Below are 24,812 nucleotides of genomic sequence, written 5' to 3'. Positions count from 1 at the left end.
ACTTCGCGTGTCTTGCATAATCATTCCAGGTATCAGTTTCCAATTTTTTATTTAAAAAGCATCTTTTAAATGAATAGAACCAAATAATAACAATAATATTTATAGACCCAAATAATATTTCCAATTTCTTAAGCATTCCAATGCTATTTATAGACCCAAATAATAACAATAATATTTATTATTATTATTTCCTTTTTCTTTTAGGATATATATATATATAATACCAAATATATACATATATCTTTATTTTCATTATCTTTCTTAAATAAATGTCTTAAATGCACAAAATCTTAGGCATTTATAATCATTAATAATAATAATAATACTTCTTTATTATTATTATTTTTCTCTCACCAAAATCTAAAATAAACATATATATTTATTTAAACTATCATTCTCTCCTGTAAATAAATATATATCTTTTTCGTCCAATCAAATCAACCATCTCTCTTCTCATGGATTATCTTATTTTCCAAACAAATATAATTATATTTTATAATATAATTAACTTCACTTTTCCAAATTATTAATTAAATATATATCCATATATATATACTCAATTAAATCCAATTACACCAAAACCAACTTTTCCCTCCAAAATCTCAAATTAACTTAAATCCTCAATTAATTTAATCAATCAAATCTTTTCCAATAAATCACTTATAACTTCAAACATGAATTATCTTAACCCAACCATAACAACTTCACTCCATAATCAAGATTTATCTTTCTGCAGAATAATTAATTATCTTCACAATAATTAATTATTATTTATCTTTCTCCAAAATAATTAATTATCTTCCACAATAATTAATTATTATTTATCTCATTCCAAAGTAATTATCCTTTTACAAATAATTACATTTTCCCAAAATATAATTATTTTACTTTTTCTCTCTTACTAAATATCATTTCTTCAAAATACAATTATCTTTTCCTTAAATAATTATATTTCAACAAATATAATTATCTTTTCCTTTAACATAATAATTATATATATATTTTCACATATACATATAATTATTAAATCTCCAACAAACTTTCCACCCCGCAATTTAATTAAATAACATCCATAATTATTTAATTAAATTCAACTTCAACAACACTAAAATCCACAACTTTACTTAATCCTCACAACATACCATTTAATCAAAAACTCAACAAACACCAAGTGCCAAAACCTCTAATTAATTAAATATTCATCCAACAAATATTTAATTAATTTCAATTCCTACATAAATCAAATAATTCTCATTAAATGAATTCAAAATAACGACCAATAAATTAAATCTAATTAAAAAAAATTAAGATAATTAACTCCAAAATTATCTTAATTTTTGGGGCGTTACAAAATATGTATAAAGAAAGATTCAAATGGATTTTTCCTTTTTGTTTTGAACGTAATATTATTATAGAGCAATATTTCCAAATTTTACAATTTTAAAATGTTACTTTATTTATATCCTTTTATTTAAATTTTGGTAGTTGAGAGAGTTATAATAATTAACTCAATTCTTTTCAACCTAAAGTCATGATACCCTTAATTTTAATTATAAAAAAAAAAAACAAAATTCAAATGGCTACGGACTAAAATCTAAATAAATAAAATAAAGGATAATATGAGATATAACAATGTTTTTAGGGGTTATTTTGAAAAATGGTAAAACCATTTATTATTTTTTGCAATATGCACGTGTGTCACATGCATGTTATTTTGTAAAATACCAAAATAACTTCATTCGATGACCGTAATTATTTCAATACTTGCTTTCTTATTAGAGTATCTCGAATGTAATTAATTTGTAGTTTAACTTTTTCAGGAGGTTGCCTTAGACTTTGGTTTGTATTGTAACATGTGAAATTGATTTGCTGGAAACTTTGCTCCATTTTAATTTGTTGGATTCTTTGTATTGATTTCTTAATATAAGGATATATGCATGCAACTTTGTAACTAAAAATATTAGAGCTGGGTTATAATTAATCTGGTTGAGAGGCTATTTCTTCCCCATTTTCTGATCTCAAGTTGTCGTATTGAATCAAAGAATTGATTGTAGCTCGACCTTTGATAGCATTGCTATTCGTAACTCTTTGCATTTTCTCCCTAAGTCTCTTGCTAAGTGAAACACACTTTTGTCGTGTCTAAGTATATTTGAATAATTTCTTTAAATGCTTATCAAGATTACAACTACCGTTCTTTAGGCTAAGCTACTTTTAAATTAGAAACAAACTAAAAGAAAGTGTGCATACAAAATACAAGATGCATCTCTTATACCTGAAGTGATGGTGCAAGACACCCAAGTTTTGCTAGTATGCTTTTGTTCAACATTCCGATACTTGTTGGGACACATTTCGCCAAAAAAGTATATATTATTGTAATTTAGAATTGACGTTATAAATAGTTTTAGTCTTAATTTTTTATCAATATAAACATAATTCAAACAACACAAATTGTATTTTCAATTATGCAAGCTTGGTGTGTGTGTGTGTATATATATATATATATGTATGTATATATGTATATATATGTATGTTTTAATATTTAAAAAACATTTATATACATACATATACATATATAATAACACTGCGTTTTCTTTTGAAGAAAAATTGTAAATATTGCTCTATAATAACATAATGTTGGCAAGAAAAAGGAAAAAGATGCTTGGATTTGAATCTTTCATATAACAAGTAGTGCAAACACCATTTGGTTCTCTACCCATTTTTAGGTTATTCTTCGATTATAAGCTATTTATATAAGCAATTATGATAGTTTGCAATATTATTACAATTAGAATATCTTACAGCTAATATTACTGTTTTCTCTCCGAATGTTCTTTTTAAAAAAAAAGAATTAAAAACCTAAAATTTCACTTTTTTTTTTCTCATATCTCTCAATTTCTTTAAAATTATAAATATTTCAAAATATTTTTTATATATAGTACAATTTTTATATTCGATTAATGGTTTGCTTTTTCAAGAAAATATATATTATTATAATTCAGAATATCTACATTCTAAATGGTCTTGTCTTGATTTTTTAAAATATAAACACAATTCAACCACTATAGATTGTACACTCAATTATGCAAGATTCGTATAGATATATGTGTATGTATATTTTATTAAAATAATGTTGTTTGGAAAACTTATTAAAAAAAATAATGCACTTTGAAAACAATTTTTAAAAAATTCGAAGATCGTTGAACACTTGATCAATATTTAAGAAAAAAATAATTTAAAAGCTAAGAAGTGGACGAGTCTCGTTTATTTTTCAATGTCTTCCCTTTTTTTAATCATTTTCTTTAATTTTGAAAAATATAATTTTCAATTTTTAATTATTATATATATATTTTAAAATAACTTAATTATATTACAAATACTATTAATATAAATAGATGGCCATAACCTTTGTTAATCCATTTATTATTCAACACTCGTGCCATGTGTCAAGTAAACATGGATTCTTAGTGGCCATATAACTCACCTCATACTTGTCAAATTGCCATATTTGGTGTAGTTGTAAGATACATCTACATTGGAAAAAAATTGTAAAATTTGTAAATACTGCTCTATAATAATATTAATGTTGAAAAGAAAAAGGAAAATTTGATTTGAATCTTTCATGTATGTAACAAGTAATACAAACTAACATTTGATTTTTCTATGAAATATTGCAAATATATAATGTTTTTGTTTTTAATTTTTATAAAAAGGAAAAAAGAAAACGGATTGGCCCATTAATTTGGTAAGACACATTTCAATTTATTATACTAAATTAAATTTCAACACAGTTGCAACAGCAAACAACAAACCGGATTTGAGATGAGCTTTCGGATTTGGGATGAGTATTATTTCCTTCATTTAATTTTTGGGATCGACATTATTTCCTTAATTAAATCTTTTTCAGTAAACTTGCAAACTGGATTTGGGTTGGCCATATTATAAGGAAAGAATATATAGACAAATTTAGTAATAATTTGTTTTTGCAATGACAAATGTGGTAATAATTAATTTTTGTAACGATAAATTTAGTAATAATTGATTTATTTGATTGCATTTTAAGAGTAATAATTAAAGAGTATGGTAATTTAGAAAGAAGTGTGATAAAAGAAAGTTTACATACACATCTCTTATAACTGGAATGATTGTGCAAGACACTCAAGTTTTGCTAGCATGTTATTGTTCAACGTTCTGATACATACAAAAAAATGCGAATATTTCACTTTTTTTTAGGAAAGAAGTCTAAAAAATTTAAACTAAACGTGTCATATAAGAAAAAGATCTCATATATGTAATTAATATATTTATGATATTTTAAACCTAAAAATAATTTTCAGAAATTGCAATTACCGTCTAAGATTCAAAAATTCAAAACTACTACTAAAATTGATTTAAATATTAAAAACAACTATTAAATCCCGAAATATATGAAAAAGTTTACCATTTAAAATAACATTGTATTGAAATTAAAAAAAAAAAAGGTGAGATTCAACCAATAAATAATAATAATATGATTATTTTAAAATTAAATAAAGTTGTTAAAATCTTAAAAAATATATTAGGAAGGTTATGATAGAGGTTGCTATACCTCTACAAGTCGAAATTAATTACAAAAATTCATAACACAGATTAATTACATTGGAGAGACTCTGATAAGAACGCAAGTATTGAAATAATTACAGATTAATTATTGTAATTCAGAATATTTACATTTTCAAAATATAAACACAATTCAACCACCACAGATTGTACATTCAATTATACAATATTCGTGTGTGTATATATATATATATATATATATATATATATAAAAGCTCCTATATGGAGAAATTTTTTTAGTTCATTTTACCCTTTTGATTATAAGTATTCTTAATGTTCATTTGATGACAATTTATCATTCAACTTCAAGGATGGATAGTGGGTGAATTTTAACCATTTTTCTCCATTTCTTTAACCATTTCAATATTTAATTGAAAAATATTTATGACCCATGGTAGTGGAAGAATTTGTATAGGTATGATAATAAATTCAAAGAAGCCTTTTAGAATTCTCTAACTCACACTTTCACCAATTTATTCAATATAAATGTATGTCGCCCCTTGCTTCCTTATAGCAACAAAAATGGAGATGGAAGTGCAATGAGACAAGAAATATGAGAAGATAAGATAAATAGTGAATTTAGAAAATCACAACATCAACTAGGAGAAAAGGAAAATGCAAGAAGACAATTTTTTTTTCGGTGTTGGAGATCTATAAAAATATTTTCTTTCATTTCTTTGTAAATATTTTTTTTCTTTTGTTATCTTTTAGTTATATAGATGAGTAAATGAAAAATTTTCTTTCATATTATTTTCTATTTTTTTTCCTTTTATTTTTCTAACTAAAATGAGAAAGAAAAATGACATAAGAACTTATGTTTTCTAGATCAACATTTTAAAATTTCTCATTTTTTTTTGGAGAATGTGTTTTTAAATTTAAAAATTAGTATTATTATATTACTTAACTCTCTTTTTCTTCTTTTTGTTTTATAACTTCTACTTCGTTCAATAATCTTCAGTAATATTAATTTAAAATTATTCTATAATTTAGAGATAAAATATTAAATTTTAAAAAAAGTAAATTAAATATTATCACATTTTAATTCATAACTAACCTTGAAACAAAGAGACTAAAAATATAGTTTGCATTCACTGTTTAATAGAAATTAATTTTTAAAATATTTCTATCATTAATTATAATTATCAATAAAACATTAATTCTAAATAGAAGCAAAAAAGGATGAGATGTAACGTGCGTGTGCGCATATTTAAAAATAATATTGTTTGGAGAACTTATTAAAAAAATAGTGCACTTTTAGAAATAATTTTAAAAAAACCAGAAGATTGTTGAACACTTGAGCAATATTTAAGAAAAAAAATAAATTCAATGGTAAGAAATGGGCGAGTCAGCTCATTTATTTTTCAATGTCTTGGCTCTTTTTTAATCATTTTCTTTAATTTAAGAAAATGTTAATTTTAATATTTAATTATTATATATATGTTATAAAAAAACTTAATTATATTACAAATACTATTAATATAAATAGACGGTCATAGTCATGTGTCAATCTATTTATTATCTAACACTCATGCCATGTGTCAAATAAACATAAATTTTTAGTTGCTATGTAATACACTTCATTTGAGAGAAATTGTAAAATTTGTAAATATTGCTCTATAATAATATTAATGTCGAAAAGAAAAAGGAAAATTTGATTCGGATATTTGTATGTAACAAATAGTACAACCAATATTTGATTATATACCCATTTTTACCAAATATTGTAAATATATAAATCTTTTTATTTTAATTTTTATAAAAAGGAAAAAGGAAAACTGATTGGCCCATTAATTTGGAAAAGAAAACTGATTGGCCATTAATTTGGTAGGACATCCTTCTATTTGTTATACTAAATTAATTGACTTTTGTAATGAAATTTGGTAATAATTGATTTTTGTAATGACAAATTTAGTAATAACTGATTTTTGTGATTTCATTTCAAAAGTAATAATTAAAGAGGATGGTAATTTAGAAGGAAGTGCTATAAATGAACAACTTTCGGGGAGGAACAATGAAGAAGAAAGAAAAAAAGAAGAAAATTAAAACAAGAGGTCAGTAAAAGAAAGATTGTTATCTACAATCGGAGGATAGTTCATGCTTTGTTGTTCTTGAGTTGCCTGCAACTCTTGAAGTAGCATATCTTCACAACTCATTCTGTGGTAAGCTAAAGCCTGGGCGAGGTTCAATAGTGTTGGGCTTGAAGTAAGTCTTTGATAAACACTGGGTGGAAGAGGTATCTCATTTTGTCCCCTACGACCCTTTTCTGTTGTCCCCATCACCGGTGAAAAGTTCTTGAATAAAACATAGTTTTATCACTTTCTAGATCATCTTTGGCTAGAGGACTTACTTTTAAATGTTTTCTTTGAATAAAAACCATATACTGAGTTCTAATCCTTAATGTAAATTTATTATAATGTATTTATTTATTTTTCTTCTCATAGTTTGTGAATGTTTTAGGCATAGTATAATCTACTCCACAGTGATTGGAAGATTATGAAAGAAACAAATAAATTATTTTTAAAACTTAAATTCTTTGTTTGTGTAATTGTATCAAATTTGGTAATAAGATAAATTATATATATATAGTTATGGTGTATTTTTATGTATTTATTTTACATATTTTATTTAGTTAGTAATATTTTTGTGTATTTATTGCAGTTAATTATATAATATTTTGGTTTAATTATCATACATATTTTGTGTAACTAATAATACTAACTAACAAGAGCATAACTTAATTGTACTATTGATATTAAGATAAGAGATTCAATTATTTTCACTTAATATATCATAAAAAAAAACACCTAGCCTGAAAATGCATGAAAAAAAGAACTTACATCGCAATCTTTTGTTTTAATTTTGATGATATATATTTCAAATAGTACACAATTTGTAAGGATTATTTCAAAACGATGTCATAAAAGAATTCTTTTTTTAAATGGAAAGATTTGTTATTTTTCCTTTTTTTTTTCTTGGAAAGAATCTCATAATTAATTAATATAAAAGAGATGATGGTCCATAACATAGGAAAAATCAAGAATGATCACAATGTACTATTAATTAAGGATACAAATATTTTTTAAAAAATTACTGATGCTATAGAAAATAAAACCCGACTTTTTTTTTTTTTGTTCAGAGGAAGGATTCGAAATGAATTTCAAAATTACGAAGTCATAGTCATACTTATTTTTTTTTTCCTTATGCTCTTATTTGTTCTCTCATTCAATTTTATCTTTGTTTTTGTTTTGATTTAAGAGGTGGTTCAAAGAAGTTTGTCATTTCAATTACCCCTACTGCCTTCCTTTCCAAGATCTTTTTATTTTAATAAGTGGATTTTTCATTATAAATTATTAGTTCGGTTGTCTATGGTCGCCTTCTTAATTCCTTCCTTATGTTGTTCTCAATATGAGGTTTTTGTTAATTATTTCATTCTGTTTAACTAATTTTATATTATCCTTTATTCTTTTTTTTTTCTCCTTTGATTTTGGCATTTTGTTGTATTTTTAAGCAATATTCTCTTGTTATATTGTATTTAATATAATGATCTTGATTGTTTCGTTTATTGTAGGTGTGTCAAAAATAAAAATAAAAAAAAACTCGAAACTTATGACCATGAAGACTATATTTTTCTGGTATTGTCGACCACCAGTTATAGGTGGTGTTTGGAGCAAGTCTGCATTTGGCGTTTACACGCCATGTGCCATTGACTCACTTGTGCTCTCTATTTCTCACATGCTTCTTCTAGCTCTATGTATGTATAGAATTTGGCTCATCTTCTACAAATATAAATCACAAAGGTTTTGCTTCAAGTCTAACATCTTCAACTATTTCTTATCTTTTTTGGCTACTTACTTTGCCATTGAGCCTTTGTTTAAATTGATAGCCAAAATTCCAATCTTCAATTTAGATGCCCAACAACCTGGATTTGCCCCATTTGAGGTATACCTAATTTTCTTTTTCTTCTTATAATATTCTAATTTTTTTTCTTTTTTTTACTTCAATGAATAGGTTAAGATTTATTAGCTAAATTATTTTACACAGTTTGATGGAAAAAAGAAAAAACAAAGAATATGCTTCAAATATGAGAAAACGAAAGAGAAGACTTTCTGATTTTCTTTTTGATTGGGTTAATTAATAGAAACTTAAAAGGTTTTTGAGTTAGAATTCTGTCTTGATTGGTTTCTCCTTTTCTTTCTTTTTTTTTTTTTTTTTTTTTTTTTTTTTGTTTTTTTGTTTTTTGTTTTTTCCTTTTCTTTTCTCTTCTTCTCTCTCTGGTTGGGTAGAGAATCAAATCTTTGACCTCAAGATTAACTATATAAGTTTTATGTCAGTCAAATATGTTCATATGGGTCGTTAAACATTCTACTAGCTTGATGGGTGAATTTTATGATACGGAATCGACCAATATTAATTAAGGCATTTCTTCTTTTTATTATCTCAGGTGGTTAACTCGATGATTCGAGCTCTTACATGGGGCTCCATGCTTGTAATGTTGGTTGTTGAAACCAAAGTTTACATATTTCAATTTCGATGGGCCATTAGGTTTGGGGTTGTTTACGTATTAGTGGCCAAGATTGTAATGCTCAATTTAATTCTTTCAGTCAGGGATATGTACAAGAGGTATTTTATTTTATTTTATCCTTTAACTTTTGATGGCATCGTCAGTAAATAACATATAAAATAAAATTAATATATTAATTAGAAATTGAATTGAAATGTTATATATATATGTACATATATATATACACATATATATATGTACATCTATAATACATATGTACATATATAGATGTATATATGTACATATATAATTTACATGTATATATGTACATATATACACACATATATGTATATCCTAGATAGATGTGAAAAATAAGTTTAATATTTGTAGACTCAACAAGATCATATATTCTATGTTTGTACATCATTGAAGTCTTATTCCAATCATGTTTGACCGTTAGTGTGTTTGTCTTTTGCAGATATATTCTATGTTTGTACATCATTGAAGTCTTCTTCCAGGCATGTTTGTCTTATATTACGCTCAAATTTAGGAAAAAAAAGAAAAAAAGCTTGAGTGTGGTATAGCCGATCAGGCAGCCCCCACATACAAATTTGACACATGGCTTTTAGAGTACATATTGTTAGATTTTATCTTGTTCCACCTCATTGCTAGCTAGCTCTTACAAAAGATTTTATTAATCGTGCAGGCTTTATTTGGTGTTCTCTTACTTGCATATTTTCCTAGCTTAGATGTTCTCAGTGATGAAGGTACAGATGTGATTACTAATAAACTTGTGGATACTTTAGAAAATGAAGAACTTGTCCAAGGAGAACATTTATGTCCCGAGCGACATGCAAACTTATATTCAAGTCAGTATCAATTTTACAACATCTTGTGATATTATTACCTTTAACGATACAGATCGATATTTTATGTTTTTTCCTTTTTGCACACCAAGACATGAAGACAACAGATAAACATTGTAGTACATATTAATATGCACATATTTACGAAGAATAAAAACTAGAAAAATAATGCAACTCGAATTGTACCTTTGAAAACAATAAATCTATAAAGATATAATAACAAAAATAGAAGAAATAAAAATGGAATTTTGAATATGGAACAAGTATGTGTTGTATTGAAATAATTGATGTATACAAACACGGTGAGTTTAATAAATGAAAAAAAATAGACTAAGGAAGTATTTGGGGCATTGAGTTGGTTGTTATAATTAATAAATATTGTAGCTTGTGAGTTTTAATATAATCCATGTTGGGAGTATAGGCTATTTTATCGTGCGGGCAGAAAATAGTAAAACTATGTAAGAAAGAGATAAATAGAGGACAAGTAGAAAAGAATAAACATTGTAACAAAAATTTGAATCGGTAAAACTACGTTTAATTGTAGGTTATAATAGTTGAAAATACCAATATATATATATAATTGGAGCTCAAATATAGAGTGGGTGATATATATTGACCCACTTAAAGTTTGTAATCCAAACACTTATCCTGTGGCAGATCATGTGATTAGCAGTTCGAGTCCGATAGTCTCCCTAATCAAAAGTGATGAATTTAATGTTTGTTCTTTTAATTGTGGCTACCATGACTTTACTAGAAATGACTTTCGCATGGATGAATCACATAATAAAGATAGGATACAAAAGACCTCTGACAGAGAAGGATGTATGGAAATTGGATACATGGGACCAAACTGAAACATTATTCAATTGGTGTGTTTACCTCTCTCTCTCAACATTATTATTTTTCTTTTTCTTTTTTTTTTTTTTTTGTGGTTTTTTTGCAAATATTATTAAACCGGTAGCCCATCTATCTTAAACGATGTTTCTTTTTTTTTTTTTTTTTCAATATATATGAGATCTTCAACACTTGTTTTAATAATCATTTTTTTGTAGCTTTCAAAGAACTTGGGAGGAAGAATGTAAAAAGTCCAAACCATATCTTCTTAGAGCGTTACATAGTAGCTTTGGAGGAAGGTAAGTAGTAAGGGCGGTATCACTATCTACACATCATATGAACAATGTTTGGATAAACTATTAAAGGAATAATAGGTTGTTTGTTTTTCCTTTGAATTTTTGATTTGATTGCATCCCAAATATAAATATAATAACGTACTTATTAACTTCCATGCGTTCCTTTTAAAATTTAGAGGTATAGCCTTCACTATACATATTTCACGAACGTGCTGCTTTTCATATATATTTCATTACTAAATTCTCTTAGTTTTAGGATAAAATTAACCGCATACTCAAATCTACCTTGGTTAATTTTTAAAATTCTAACTCTTTATTATAATGTTTTTTTTTGTATTATATATACAATAATGTATCATTATATGCAATGAGTTTTTTTTTTTTTTTGTATATATTATTTTTTGCAATATTTTTGTATGTAAATAGCTTTTTATAGTATATTTAACTACTTTTTAGTATGATATTATGTGGTTTTTTTTTGTGATAACCTTTTTTAATTATAAAGTTTCTTATCTTGTAACTTTTTTGAATATATATTGTGTTATATTCACCGTAGATTTTTTTAATTACATAATTTCCCATCTTGTAACCTTTTTTTAATATAGACTGTGTTATATTCGGTATATATAGACCCTCGAGCTTTTGATTGAGCGTCTTCCTTAGTCGTCTATTTGAAAATAAATTATTAATGAAAATATATTTATTTTAGATGTGATTCTATATTATTTTTCAATTTTTTTAAACCCTCGTAATTATGACAAGGGTTTATGAGACCGTTCAGCATGACATTTATGAAAAATCTTAGCATATTAGGCTATTTATGAAAAAGTAGTGAATTTAGACTAGACTGTTGTAACATTCATTCTCAGGGGTATGATAAATTTAGCAATAAAATGATCCTCCAAATTTAATCTAGCTAATTAATAGGGTTTCATCATCATAATTAAACAACTTCTTCTTTGAAATTTTAGCCGCTGGAAATCAATTATGCGTATAGAGTAAATGAATTATTGAATGTGTTTCTATAGTTTTATTTAGCATATATATACTACAAAATACCACTAGTTTTAATCTGTTACCTCATTCTTTATATCGTCTTTCATTAATTTTTTTCATACACTTTTCTAATTGTAGGTTTTGGTTTGGTGGCCTGTGGAAGGTAATACACAATCTTATCTCGCGATATATAAATAAATATCACATTTAGGAAAACAATTTTTGGGAATAACAAATACTTAAAGAAATATTTTGCTTTATATTTAGCGTTAATAATATATTTGTTATATTACTACTCCTATTTGACTAAGAAGTTGGTACTTGTAGACTGGCAGTGATGTTTCTCAATTTGTGGGACCTGTCCTTTTATGTAAACTTTTAGAGGTTGGTTAATTCCCATTTTTGTTTTTGTTTCTTTTCTCTCTTTTGAATGCTATCTTTTATATCATTAAAATTGATTTTGAATTATTAAAAAGGTTATTTCGAATGATTTTGAAATTAACAAAAATGATTTTTAACTATTTTAACGTCATTAAAAAAACATAGGTTAACTCTATTCCTAATATATTCACATATATACAAATATATATATATATATATATATATATATATATATATATATATATATATATATATATATATTTAAATAAATTTGTATATGCAGTGCATACAGCGTGGAGATCCACCTAGAATTGGTTACATTTATGCCTTCTCAATATTTGTAGGAGTGGTATGACCCAAATCCTTCTTTCTTATTTTAACCACATCCATGCATGTGAATCAATTTGTAGGTTGCCTTTTTCATTATATTCAGTTGTTTTAATTTATCACTCATGGTTTTTCTTGTTCAATCATAAACAAACTTTTTAATGATTAAACTTTTTAATGAATGATTTAAAAGGAAGTGGTATTTATATGAGACTACAACCTTTATAATTTGAAATGGAACTAATAGTTTTAAGAAGGTTTGTTAATTAAACAAATCCTAATATATGTGCCTTCAAACAGTTGCCAAAAGAGCTTGTTTTGAAGGCTTTGAAAACTCTAGCTTTGGGCATATACACATATACACATACACACATACATATGTATATAATTATATTAATAATATTATGTTTCTTTTTTGTTGCAGCTATTTGGAGTGTTATGTGAAGCACAATATCTTCATAATGTAATGCGTGTTGGTTTTCGATTGAGATCAGTCTTGGTAATTAATTTTTTTTCAATCATGCTTTATTTGATCTTTTAGTTAATTCAAATGCTTTGAATAGTTAATGTTTTTGTTTTCTTTGATTTAGTTTGATTGTAGTTTGAGCATTAGTCTGTTTTGATATACTTGTAGGTTGCGTCTATTTTTCGTAAATCAATGAGGTTAACCCATGAGGATAGCAACAAATTTGGTACAGGAAAGATAACCAACTTGATGACTTCCGATACTGCAGCACTTGAGGTACATTCCAATTTTTTAACTGAATTATAGTAATGCATTTTGCTTTAGTTACCTTAGGACAGGGTCATGCACATTATCCACTTTTCAAAATTTTCTGCACATTAATGCTTTCATAAAAGTAATTATGAGGAAAGTTTATGCTAAATCAAGTTATAAAGTCTAGAATTAATACGTTGGAATTAGAAAAGTTGATGCAGTGGTGCAGAGATTTTTAAGATAATTTATTTTTTGATAAATATAAAAAAGAGATAATCTCGGTAGTAAATCATTTTCATTTCTGTTAGTTTGAATCATGCACATGATATTGAAACAAGAGTTTGTGTAGTGAATGCTTTTGATGACAACAATAAATTATATTGTATATATGTGTGAGTTTTTCAATACTATTTTTCTATTATATTTGAACTTTTGTTTTTATCTTTTCTACTTTTATGTGAAGAGAATTGTTTGTGTAGAAACAACTTTTATTATCAAATTGTTTTTTCTTCGTGTTTCTTATTGAATAAATTTCTAACAATACTAATGAGGGTAATTTTACGTACATCCAGAATATAACCAAGTCACTTCACGAATTATGGTCATCTATATTTCGTATAATAGTTGCAATGGTTCTCATATACCGCCAATTGGGGGTTTCATCACTTCTTGGTGCATCATTGCTTATTCTTTTGTTTCCCATCCAGGTATATGTGTATAACAATAATATTCTTTATCAATAATATTCATTATATAAGGACGTTTGGGATGCTTAGTTTGTTATTATAATCTATGGGTTATAATAGTCTGACTATTTTAGTATGAGTAGAAAATAATGAAAGGAGAAATAAAAAAGAATGAGTAGGAAATATTAAACATGAAAAACAAATAGTAAACATGGTAGCAAAGAGGGATTTGAAATAGGTAACGTTGTAGTTAATTTGTTTTTTTTTTTTTTACAACAATTGGTGGGTGAAGAATAAAATCTCGTACCTATAGAATGGAGTGTCATATTAGACTGCTGAGCTAAGCTAACACTACAAGAATTTTGGGCTCTGTTGATAGTTTTTTCTAGCAACAAAAAAAATGTACGGACAATTCTCTTGTTCGTACATTGCAACCGCTCTTTAGATTTGAAATAGGTAACGTTTTAGTTAATTAGTTTTTTTATTTGTACAACAATTGGAGGGTAAAGGATCAAGCGTCGTACCTATAGGATGGAAGGTCATGTCAGTTACAGCTAAGCTCGTTGCAGTTAAATGGTAGGTTATAATAGTTAAGTTTTGGTCAGCAGCATTTATTATTGCTTGGCTTCCAACATTAAACTAAATCCAAACGTAATAGTTAAAATTTTATTATGTGTTTTTATTTACAGAAACTCGTGACCAATAGATTGCGGAAACAATCCAAAGAGCAGTTGCAATGTACAGACAAGAGAATTGGTCTTATCAATGAGATTTTAGCTGCAATGGAGACAGTGAAGTACGCAATAAGGAATAATATATATTTAGTCTTTTATAATTTAAAATAAAATTTGTTGATAATTTATTTGTCATTTATAAACGGATTAGATATTATGTTTGGGAGAGTAGTTTTCAATCCAAAGTACAAAGCATTCGAAAGTTGGAATTGTCATGGTTTCAGAAAGCAGCATTTCTCAAATCGGTAAGTTATATATACATTTATACTAGTTCTTGTAACGTTATTTTTTTTTTTTTTTATGTTTATCGTCACATTGTGATTTTAAAAGGAAAATTAAACTTTGTTGTTAATTAGGTAGCTCTACATTTATATTTATTCAATATAATGTTCTAGAGTATATTGTTAGGAGTATAACAAAATTAATGGTACAAGTTGTCATTATATAGTTCATATACATATATAAAAAACATTTTTTAACGATGATCTCACATTTACAAAATATTTCTGTTGGAATTTTAATGATAATTTAATTGGTTTTGCAGATCAATAGTTTCATAGTTCATATCATTCCTTGTTTGGTGGTTGTGACTTCCTTTGGATTATTCACAGTTTTTGAAGGAAACTTGACTCCATCTAGAGCATATACATCCCTTTCACTGCTTTCAGTACTCATATTTTCTTTATGCATGTTTTTCGGTGCAATACCTCAGGTTCTATTACCTTCCTTAATTTAATGTCAAGCTTTTTTTTTTTCCTTTTTCCTTTGTAATACTTTAAGTCCTCTTATTATATTATATACTTGATCTTTGATCAGACTATGCCATTATTTTGGTTTTATTTCTATTATATACATGCCACTTAAAAATAGATGATGGCGTTGGATTGAGTACACAGGTGGTAAATGCGGTTGTATCGTTAAAGCGTGTGGAGGAGTTAGTTGTAGCTAAAGAGAGAATTGTACTTCCAAATCCACCATTAAATCCAGACCTTCCATCCATCTTAATAAAGAATGGAAACTTTGCTTGGGATATAAATCATGTAAGGTATCCTTTGGAGTTGAAATTGGTTAGTGAAAAAAGAAATAACATGATTTATTATAATAATAACGTTGATCACTTAATTAATTTAAGCAGAGTGAGAGGTTCACGTTGTCAAACATTAATTTGGAGATACCAATGGGTAGCTTAGTGGGAGTTGTTGGAAGTACAGGGGAAGGAAAGACATCACTACTATCAGCCATGCTTGGAGAACTTCCACCAGTACCTAGGGATGCGGATGCAAATGCTTCTGTTTTTATTCAAGGAGATGTTGCTTATGTTCCACAAGTTTCATGGATTTTTAATGCAACAGTAAGTATGAATATTATACAATAATTGATTACTAGCTTCTTCACTATTACTTTACTTTAATTGCATTGCTTATGCATTTTTAATTAATTTGTAGGTGCGTGAGAATATTTTATTTGGTTCTCCATTTGATTCTGCCAAATATGAAAAGACAATCGATATAACTGCATTACACCTTGACATTGACTTACTACCAGTAAGTTGTTTTCCATATTATTTATTTTTGAACAATACCTAGTTTTAATATATATACACATATTATCTATGTGACTATGATAGGAAATTAATTATTTATTTTGTTGTTAGGGTGGTGATCTTACTGAAATTGGAGAAAGAGGAGTGAATATCAGCGGTGGTCAAAAACAAAGAGTTTCATTGGCAAGGGCAGTCTACTCCAATTCTGATGTATACATTTTTGATGATCCTTTTAGTGCTCTTGATGCTCATGTCGCTACTCAGGTATCCATAGCTAGCTAATACACCATACTAATATCACTAACTAGGATCCTTACAGAAACTTAATTAAGGTAAAAAGATGGAAATTACACATTGCTTTGCTTTGAAGTTTCCTTCCCTCATTTAAATCAAGGGTTTATATTTGGATTACTGTATGTATATATCGCGTACCTATTCTTTCATGTATTCCTCCTCTGTTTTTGGAGAGAAATTTTTAGTGTAATTTTGGATTTTCTTGTACTATATCATCAATAGATGCCCAATTGTGACCAGGTTTTTGAAAAATGCATTAACGGAGAATTAAGAGGGAAGACTAGAGTTGTTGTGACCAACCAACTACACTTTCTACCTCAATTTGACAAAATTATCCTCCTTCATGAAGGCATGGTGAAGGAGGAAGGAACGTATGAAGAACTAAAAGAAAACGGGAAGTTGTTCCAAACGCTAATGAAAAATGCAGGAGTATCAAAAGAAAGTGATGAAGTTTGGGAAGACGGAGAAACCAATGGTACTAAAAAATCATCATCAGGACTTCCACTTGCTAATAACGAGATCGAAAATGATTCTGTAGATGCTACTACATCACAATACCTTACTAGGCAACAAAACACTACTCTGATCATGCAAGAAGAACGAGAAACGGGCCTACTTGGTTGGAATATTGTACTTAGGTACATTTTTCCTTCTAAATCACCAATTACATATTATCCGGTTTTAATTTGTGTATATACGATCATTAATTTATTGCCGTCTCTAATTCCTTTTCTTTTGATTCCTTTCAGATACATGAAGGCATTAGGAGGTGTTTGGGTTGTTATTATACTCCTCGTGTATTTGGTTTTGTCAATCACTCTTACAATTCTTGAGAACCTATGGTTGAAGAAATGGACTGGCCAACGTAGCTTAGGACGAACTCAAACTTTATACAACAACGCCATATATGCCGTCTTGTTATTTAGTCTGGTACGTGTATAATCGATTAATATTTTTATGAGACACTTAATTATTACTCATTAAAAAGTATTACTCGTTGCAATTTTTTTTATTTATTTGTTTTCTTCATTTCCCACACAAAAGCTGACTCAATCCTACATACCTTTTCACTTTCTAATTTATATCATATGTAAGCTTAAACAACTTTTGTTATCAGGTATTGTTGAGACTACTATATTCTATATGGTTCATCACGTCGAGCCTACATGCAGCTAGAACGTTGCACGACCAAATGCTTTTGTCTACTATAAAAGCTCCAATGTTGTTCTTCAACATCAATCCTCTTGGGAGGATCGTCAATCGATTTTCGAAGGATATAGGGGAGATTGATAGAATCATTCCACAACGTCTCCATGTGCTTTTGGAGCAAATTTCATCTATCCTTTGTACTTTCATCTTGATTGGAATTTTGAGCACTCTATCGTTGTGTGCAATCTTTCCTCTTATCTTATGCTTTTATGTAGTCTATTTATACTACCAGGTAACCAACATGCATTTTCTATTTTATTATTATTCTTACAAGTAAATTAAATAACTAGTTAATTATTGTATAATACATCATTGTTGAGTTTTGACAAAATATTTGAAGTGTAATTCTCCTAAATCGAAAAAATTCAAGAAAGTGATGAGCTCTAAGTACTTTAGAAGAAGCACATGACTTTTGTTTTCAAATTGTTTTTTGTGTCGATTCTCTATTAATTGTTTACACTTTTTTGCTTATATTTATGTGTCAATTTCACAAACCGTTAATTTAAACCTATTTTTTTTATTGTTTTTTTATGTAGAGGACATCTCGCGAAGTACGACGACTAGACTCGATAAGTAGATCTCCTGTTTATGCACAATTTACTGAAGCTCTAAATGGGGTATCAACCATTCGTGCATACAAAGCTTATGATAGGATTGTTGAAACCAATGGAAAATCTATGGACAACAACATTAGATTTAGCCTTGCGATGATAAGTGGAAACCAATGGCTAGCCATTCGCTTACAAACTGTGGGAGCTCTAATGATTTGGCTTACAACAACTTTTGCAGTGATGAGGAATAGCAAAGAAAAAAACCAACAAGCATTTGCAACCACCATGGGACTTCTAATTACAAATGTTTTAACTATTACTTCTTTGTTGACAGATGTACTCACACTTGGAAGTATGGTTGAAAATAGTTTAAACTCGGTCGAGCGCGTTGGGAGGTATATAGATTTAGCTTCGGAAGCACCATCAATTATCGAGAGCAATCGACCGCCCTCGGGATGGCCTTCGTTTGGAGTTATAAAATTTGATAGTGTTGTTTTACGCTATAGACCCGAACTCCCACCCGTCTTGCATGGGATCTCTTTTAGTGTTCTTTCTAAGGAAAAGGTTGGAATAGTTGGACGGACTGGGGCTGGAAAATCAAGCATACTTAATGCTTTATTTCGTATTGTTGAACTAGATACAGGAAGAATATTCATTGATGGTTTGGACATTGCAAAATTTGGATTGTGGGATTTGAGAAAAGTTGTTGGGATTATACCACAGTCACCTGTTCTTTTTTCAGGTAAAGGATGTGATCATATTTAATCATCTTGGTTTCTTAGGTCCCGTTTGGGTAAGCCTGATTGGTTTTTGTAAATTTAGTTTTTTTAACACCTCTTTCACCCTGGTGTTTCTGGCTTAGATACGTTCTTTTTACTGATGTTTTAAAATATTAGCACAAGTATTCAAAATTAAAATAAATAGGTAGTTTTTAAAAGTTTGCTTTTGTTTTTAGAACTTTAGTTAAGAATAATTCAATTATTGTACTTAAGAAAGATAAAGGTCATAGTAAAAAATGAAGAGAAAATAGTCTTAGTTTTTAAAAACCAAAAACATAAGAAAGATAAAGAGTTAACAAATTGGGTTATAGTTACAGCGTATTCTTCCGTTTTTCTCATTGTATTGTTTTGTTTTATGTAGGAAGTGTTAGGTTTAATCTAGATCCATTCCAAGAACACGCTGACTTTGATCTTTGGGAAGTTCTTGAGAGGACACATTTAATGGATGTCATAAGGAGGAATACGTTGGGCTTGGATGCTGAGGTATGTTTCATTTCGATCGACTTTTGTGAGAAATAGTTTATGTGTGGAATTTGATAGTAGTTTAAGTCATATGATTCTTTATTTAAATTCTTTGTTCAATTTGATAGTCTTTTTTAGAAGATTTCCTTAGACTTTGGTTTGTTTTGTAATATGTGAAATTGATTTGCTGGAAACTTTGCTCCATTTTTTTGGATTCTTTGTATTGATTTCTTAATATTATGATATATGCATGCAACTTTGTAACTAAAAATATTAGAGCTGAGTTATAATTAATCTGGTTGAGAGGCTATTTCTTCCCCATTTTCTGCTCTCAAACTGTTGTATTGAATTAATGAATTGTTTGTAGCTCGGCCTTTGATAGCATTGTTGTTCGTAATCTTGCTAAGTGAAACACACTTCGGTCTTGTCAAATATATTTGAATAACTTCTTTAGATATTTATCAAGATTACAACTACCGTTCTTTAGGTTTAGACACTTTTAAATTAGAAACAAATTAAAAGAAAGTGTGCATACAAAATAAAATACGCATCCCTTATACCTGAAGTGATTGTGCACGACACCCAAGTTTTGCTGGCATGTTTTTGTTTAACACTCCGACACTTGTTGGAACACATATCAAACACTTGGTCTTTTTGTCAACAAAAAATACCTTCTCATTAATATAATAATAAATAGAAATATAAATACACAAAGGATACAAACTTCAAAGGAAAGAGAATAAGGAAAAAACACAAACAAACAAAATACAACCAAATAGATCATATTAGATTGGATGGACACGTTTTAGAACACAATAGAAGTTAGACAAAAATTATATAAAGTCAATATAGGTCCAATATAATGTTTATCCGACACATATTAATATACTAGTTAAGTATATTAAACAAACTCATTTTGTAGAGTTAGCATAGGATGGACACTTTTTAGAACACAATATAATGTTTATAACAAACTCATTTAGTATATTAAACATATTCATTTTGAAATGCTTGTATAAATATGATATATACTTTTAATAAATGTGTTCTTGGTATGGCGCCATATTCTAAAATATTTATTAAGAAAACGATCTGCATGTATCACACCATGTTCGTATCGGCCCATATCCATCTCTATTCAGAATTATATATGTTAAACTTATTTAAGTTTTTATAGGTTTTAGAGGGTGGACAGAATTTTAGTGTTGGGCAAAGGCAACTATTAAGCCTTGCTAGAGCACTTCTTCGACGATCAAAAATACTTGTTCTTGATGAAGCAACTGCGGCGGTTGATGTACAAACTGATGCCTTAATTCAGAAAAGTATTAAGGAAGAGTTTAAATCTTGTACAATGCTCACTATTGCACATAGATTAAATACCATCATAGACTGTGATCGAATTCTTCTACTTGAGTTTGGACAGGTAAAGGATGTTTTTTTTTTTTTACTTTCAATAATCATTCAAACGATCCACTTAATTACTCTTATTAATATTCTAGTTTTTTTCAACATGAGCTTAACTCAATTGGTATTTGTATGTACCACTTATTTTAATACCTGTTTAAAATTATAGATTCTAGTTTTGTTTGAGTTGTATTATATCTTTTTGTATCTTTGTACTACAAAAAAGCATTAGTTTCTTATTCTTTGCGTTTTTACATAATAGGTGTTGGAGTACGACACTCCAGAACAACTTTTATCGAATCAAGAAAGTGGTTTTTCAAAGATTGTTCAAAGTACAGGAGTTACCAATGCCCAATACTTGCACAAATTAGTATTTGAAGGTCAAGACAACATAGAAACAAGCAAGGAAATGTGAACATATATCATATATAATAATGTAATTAAATTCTTCTTAATTAGAATCGAATTATTGTATTGTGAACAAATATCATATATATTAATGTAATTAAATTCTTCTTAATTAGAATCAAATTTTTGTATTTCCCGACGGTTAAACGTTGTTATAAGTCTTTAATTAATTCATAGTATGAGTTACAAGTTTAATTATGTGTTGATGTAACGACCCAATTTTCCGAACTAAGCTGAGGTCACTACTTACTGCTAAGACTCGACAGTAAAACCCACAAACTCATAAAGACCTGTTTACGATTCATTAAAATATTCAAAATGTAACAAAAACAGTTTCGGGCCCTATTTTAGATCACTTTCCAAAAGTTCCAAAACATAGTCCATGAAGTCATCAAAACAAAACAGCAAAACAGATGTTCTAACCATGACTCCATTTAATAATTAAAAAGAAATAGAAATAACAAATACATTAAGCGGAAGCATAAAAAAACTAGACATGTTCATATGACCTTCAAGCATCCTTCTTGCCTCTCGTCGGTCTGCCCCTCGCGTTACCTTTACCTGAAAAAAAAAATTAAAGAGGAAAGAGTGAGTATAGAATATACCCAGTAAGGGACCCACTACTGGGCCTGTTAGGGTAATAACAGTTAGCTTCCTATTAAGGGGTAACCTATATAAACAGTCAAGTGGTTCTGTAGAACGCACACATCAAACAGACTAGTGATCCCGTTGGATACACATATCAGTCTAGTGATTCCGAAGGATACAAGTATCAATCTAGTGATCCCGAAGGATGCACATATCAGTCGAGTGATCTCGAAGGATGGACATATCAGTCGAGGAATCCCGAAGGATGTCGTACCTGCAAGGTACACTACCCCATAGATAAAGCTAACTGTTACCCCTCAGTCCATACTAAACCGTCTACAACAGTCACATCACAATATCGTTCAAGCTAATGGCTCAGTTTATAAGCTTAGTCAGTCAAACAGTTTAGGTTTAGTCAACAGTCTCATCAGTCGCTATACATATATCTAACCCACACGATACTGTCATCTTATCTAAGCCCTGTCAACGAATCAATCATCGCTAAGTAAATACACCTGACAATCATTTCGTCTCAGTCCAAATGCTACCATATCTACAAGTAAACTATATTATGCATAACGTCTATATAATGCTTAACGTTCCTATTCAGTCTACAGCACAGTCCATCAGCAAATACACAAATTTACACATGAGGTTGCCGAACCCTTAGTCCATCAACGACATAACTCGATAATAAGCAGCCCAACAACATACTTCAACTATATATATAACATCAAGATTTTCATAATCCATCGACATTATTATTTCAGTTAACAGCACGACCCATCAACATAACTAAATTACAAAGAACATACGAGCATCTGTACTCCATCGGCAGAAGATCCCATTCACATATATATGTATATAAGCTACTATTAACAATCATGTCACCAAGAGTGCATACTAGTGATGTTTTCTAAGCATACATGCAACAGTCAATTCAGTACAGATGCTATTGTATAATCTTCATATGGGTTACTATGTTTCTAGTCTCGGTCTGGGGTCCAGTAGTAAGAAATCTCTTACCTGAGATGTAGCTAAAATTCTTGTTCAAGTTAGTGTCCAAATGAATCCACATAAACACAAATATAAGGATTTAAATGATGACACCATCAAAATCTATATTTAAAACGCTCAAGGCAACATCCACAGACTTACCCAAGTAGAGGAGAGTTGACTCCAAACTACTAGGGGTGTACATAAGCCGGGTTGGGCTGGGTTGGAGAAAAAATGTGGACCAACCCAAAGTGACCGGGTTGGCAAAATTTGAACCCTATCGGTTCAATATTCAAGGGTCAACCCAACCCAACCCAACCCTAAAAATTCGGGTTGGGTCGGGTTGGTCTTTTTTTTTAATTATATTGTATTTTAAAATTTTATATTGGTAAGAATTTAATTTTCACCATTTTCATAGTCTTTCAACCCAAATTTTCATATTCTTTTCAAATTTGAAGTCTACAATAATATTCATTCAAAAGTTTACAATCATTAAAAAAAATTAATCACACAAAATAGCAATGTCCATTAAAATTTAAAAATACATTCAAAAATTCAAAATCATACAAAAATTAATAATCACATGAAATAGGAATATCAATAATGTCTAATAATGTCCATTCAAATTGAAAAATGATTCAAAAGTTCAAAATTAAATAATGTCTACTAAAAATACATTAATATGTTCAAGGTTCAATAAAAAACTATTCCAATTTGGCCTCCACAATGTGCCACGACAATGATGATTTTGGGTGATGGTTCTTCTGAAAAAATTATTTCAATTTTTTCTTCTCTTCAAGATATAGTTGATATATATCTCTAGCTATTGTTACTCTCGATGGAACATCAAACTTAGGACATGCAATACTACAAAAGTGTCTAAAACCCTTACTCTCAACAAATCTGAATGACAACTCATTCATAATTATCATCTTAGCACATGCTAGTCTACATGATGATTGGCTAAACAATGTAGTCACAAAATTACTAGCATTGGCTCCCTTCCCATCATTTTTAGGTACAAGAGTTAAGGTGGTTTGTTCTTTACTTTCTTCTCTGTATAGGTACTTTTTACATTGATTTCTTAAATGCTTCCACAAAGTGCTAGTTCCACAACTATTACTATCACATGCATAATCCTTGCTACAATAGTTACACTTGCACCTAGCTCCGTCTTTAGCACTTGCTTCCATTTTTGTGAAATGATCCCACACGGAAGAAGTTTGTTGATTAGGTCTCTTTCTTTTAGACTTGGGAGGTAGAGGTGGTACATGTTGTGTAGTTTGGCTTGTATTAGGAGGGGGAGGAGGAAGGGGAGAAGGCATTTCATTGTTACCAGTAGCACTCGCATTCTCACTACTGCTATCCATCTATATAAAAATAAATGAAATCAGCATCTAATTAACATTCCAATTAAACTTTAAACATCAACATACACCAATTAAATATATACATATGTAATTCCAACACCAACATATAATGAAAAGAAAGTGTTAACCATCAAAATATTTAACTTACCGTAAAGTTAAACAAGGGTGATTCCGCAGTATCTGAAACCGTGTCCGTGGTGACGAGTTTTAAAGAAACTCAAATATAAATATTTGAGACACTGTTAAAAGAAAGTGAAAAAAAAAGTATTATAG

General features: G+C 28.5%; 1 protein-coding gene across 1 annotated transcript; it reads left to right on the top strand.

Annotated features, from left to right (window-relative positions):
- Nucleotides 1-8,202: 8,202 nt before the first annotated feature.
- On the top strand, nt 8,203-21,702 carry LOC103499152 (ABC transporter C family member 2-like). Its single transcript, XM_051084488.1, has 26 exons — nt 8,203-8,535; nt 9,038-9,216; nt 9,576-9,615; nt 9,804-9,966; nt 10,718-10,832; nt 11,016-11,096; nt 12,228-12,252; nt 12,417-12,473; nt 12,754-12,819; nt 13,222-13,296; nt 13,432-13,539; nt 14,088-14,222; nt 14,891-14,997; nt 15,087-15,180; nt 15,480-15,647; nt 15,832-15,980; nt 16,079-16,286; nt 16,381-16,479; nt 16,590-16,742; nt 17,013-17,410; nt 17,522-17,702; nt 17,890-18,213; nt 18,518-19,274; nt 19,673-19,794; nt 20,951-21,196; nt 21,440-21,702. Exons 1-26 carry the CDS (start codon nt 8,203-8,205, stop codon nt 21,590-21,592), a joined length of 4,536 nt encoding a protein of 1,511 aa, XP_050940445.1. The 3' UTR covers nt 21,593-21,702.
- Nucleotides 21,703-24,812: the final 3,110 nt, after the last annotated feature.

Source organism: Cucumis melo, chromosome 5 (genome assembly GCF_025177605.1).
Source record: "Cucumis melo cultivar AY chromosome 5, USDA_Cmelo_AY_1.0, whole genome shotgun sequence".
NCBI classification, from domain to species: Eukaryota; Viridiplantae; Streptophyta; class Magnoliopsida; order Cucurbitales; family Cucurbitaceae; genus Cucumis; species Cucumis melo.
This window is presented reverse-complemented; position numbering and strand designations above follow the sequence as displayed.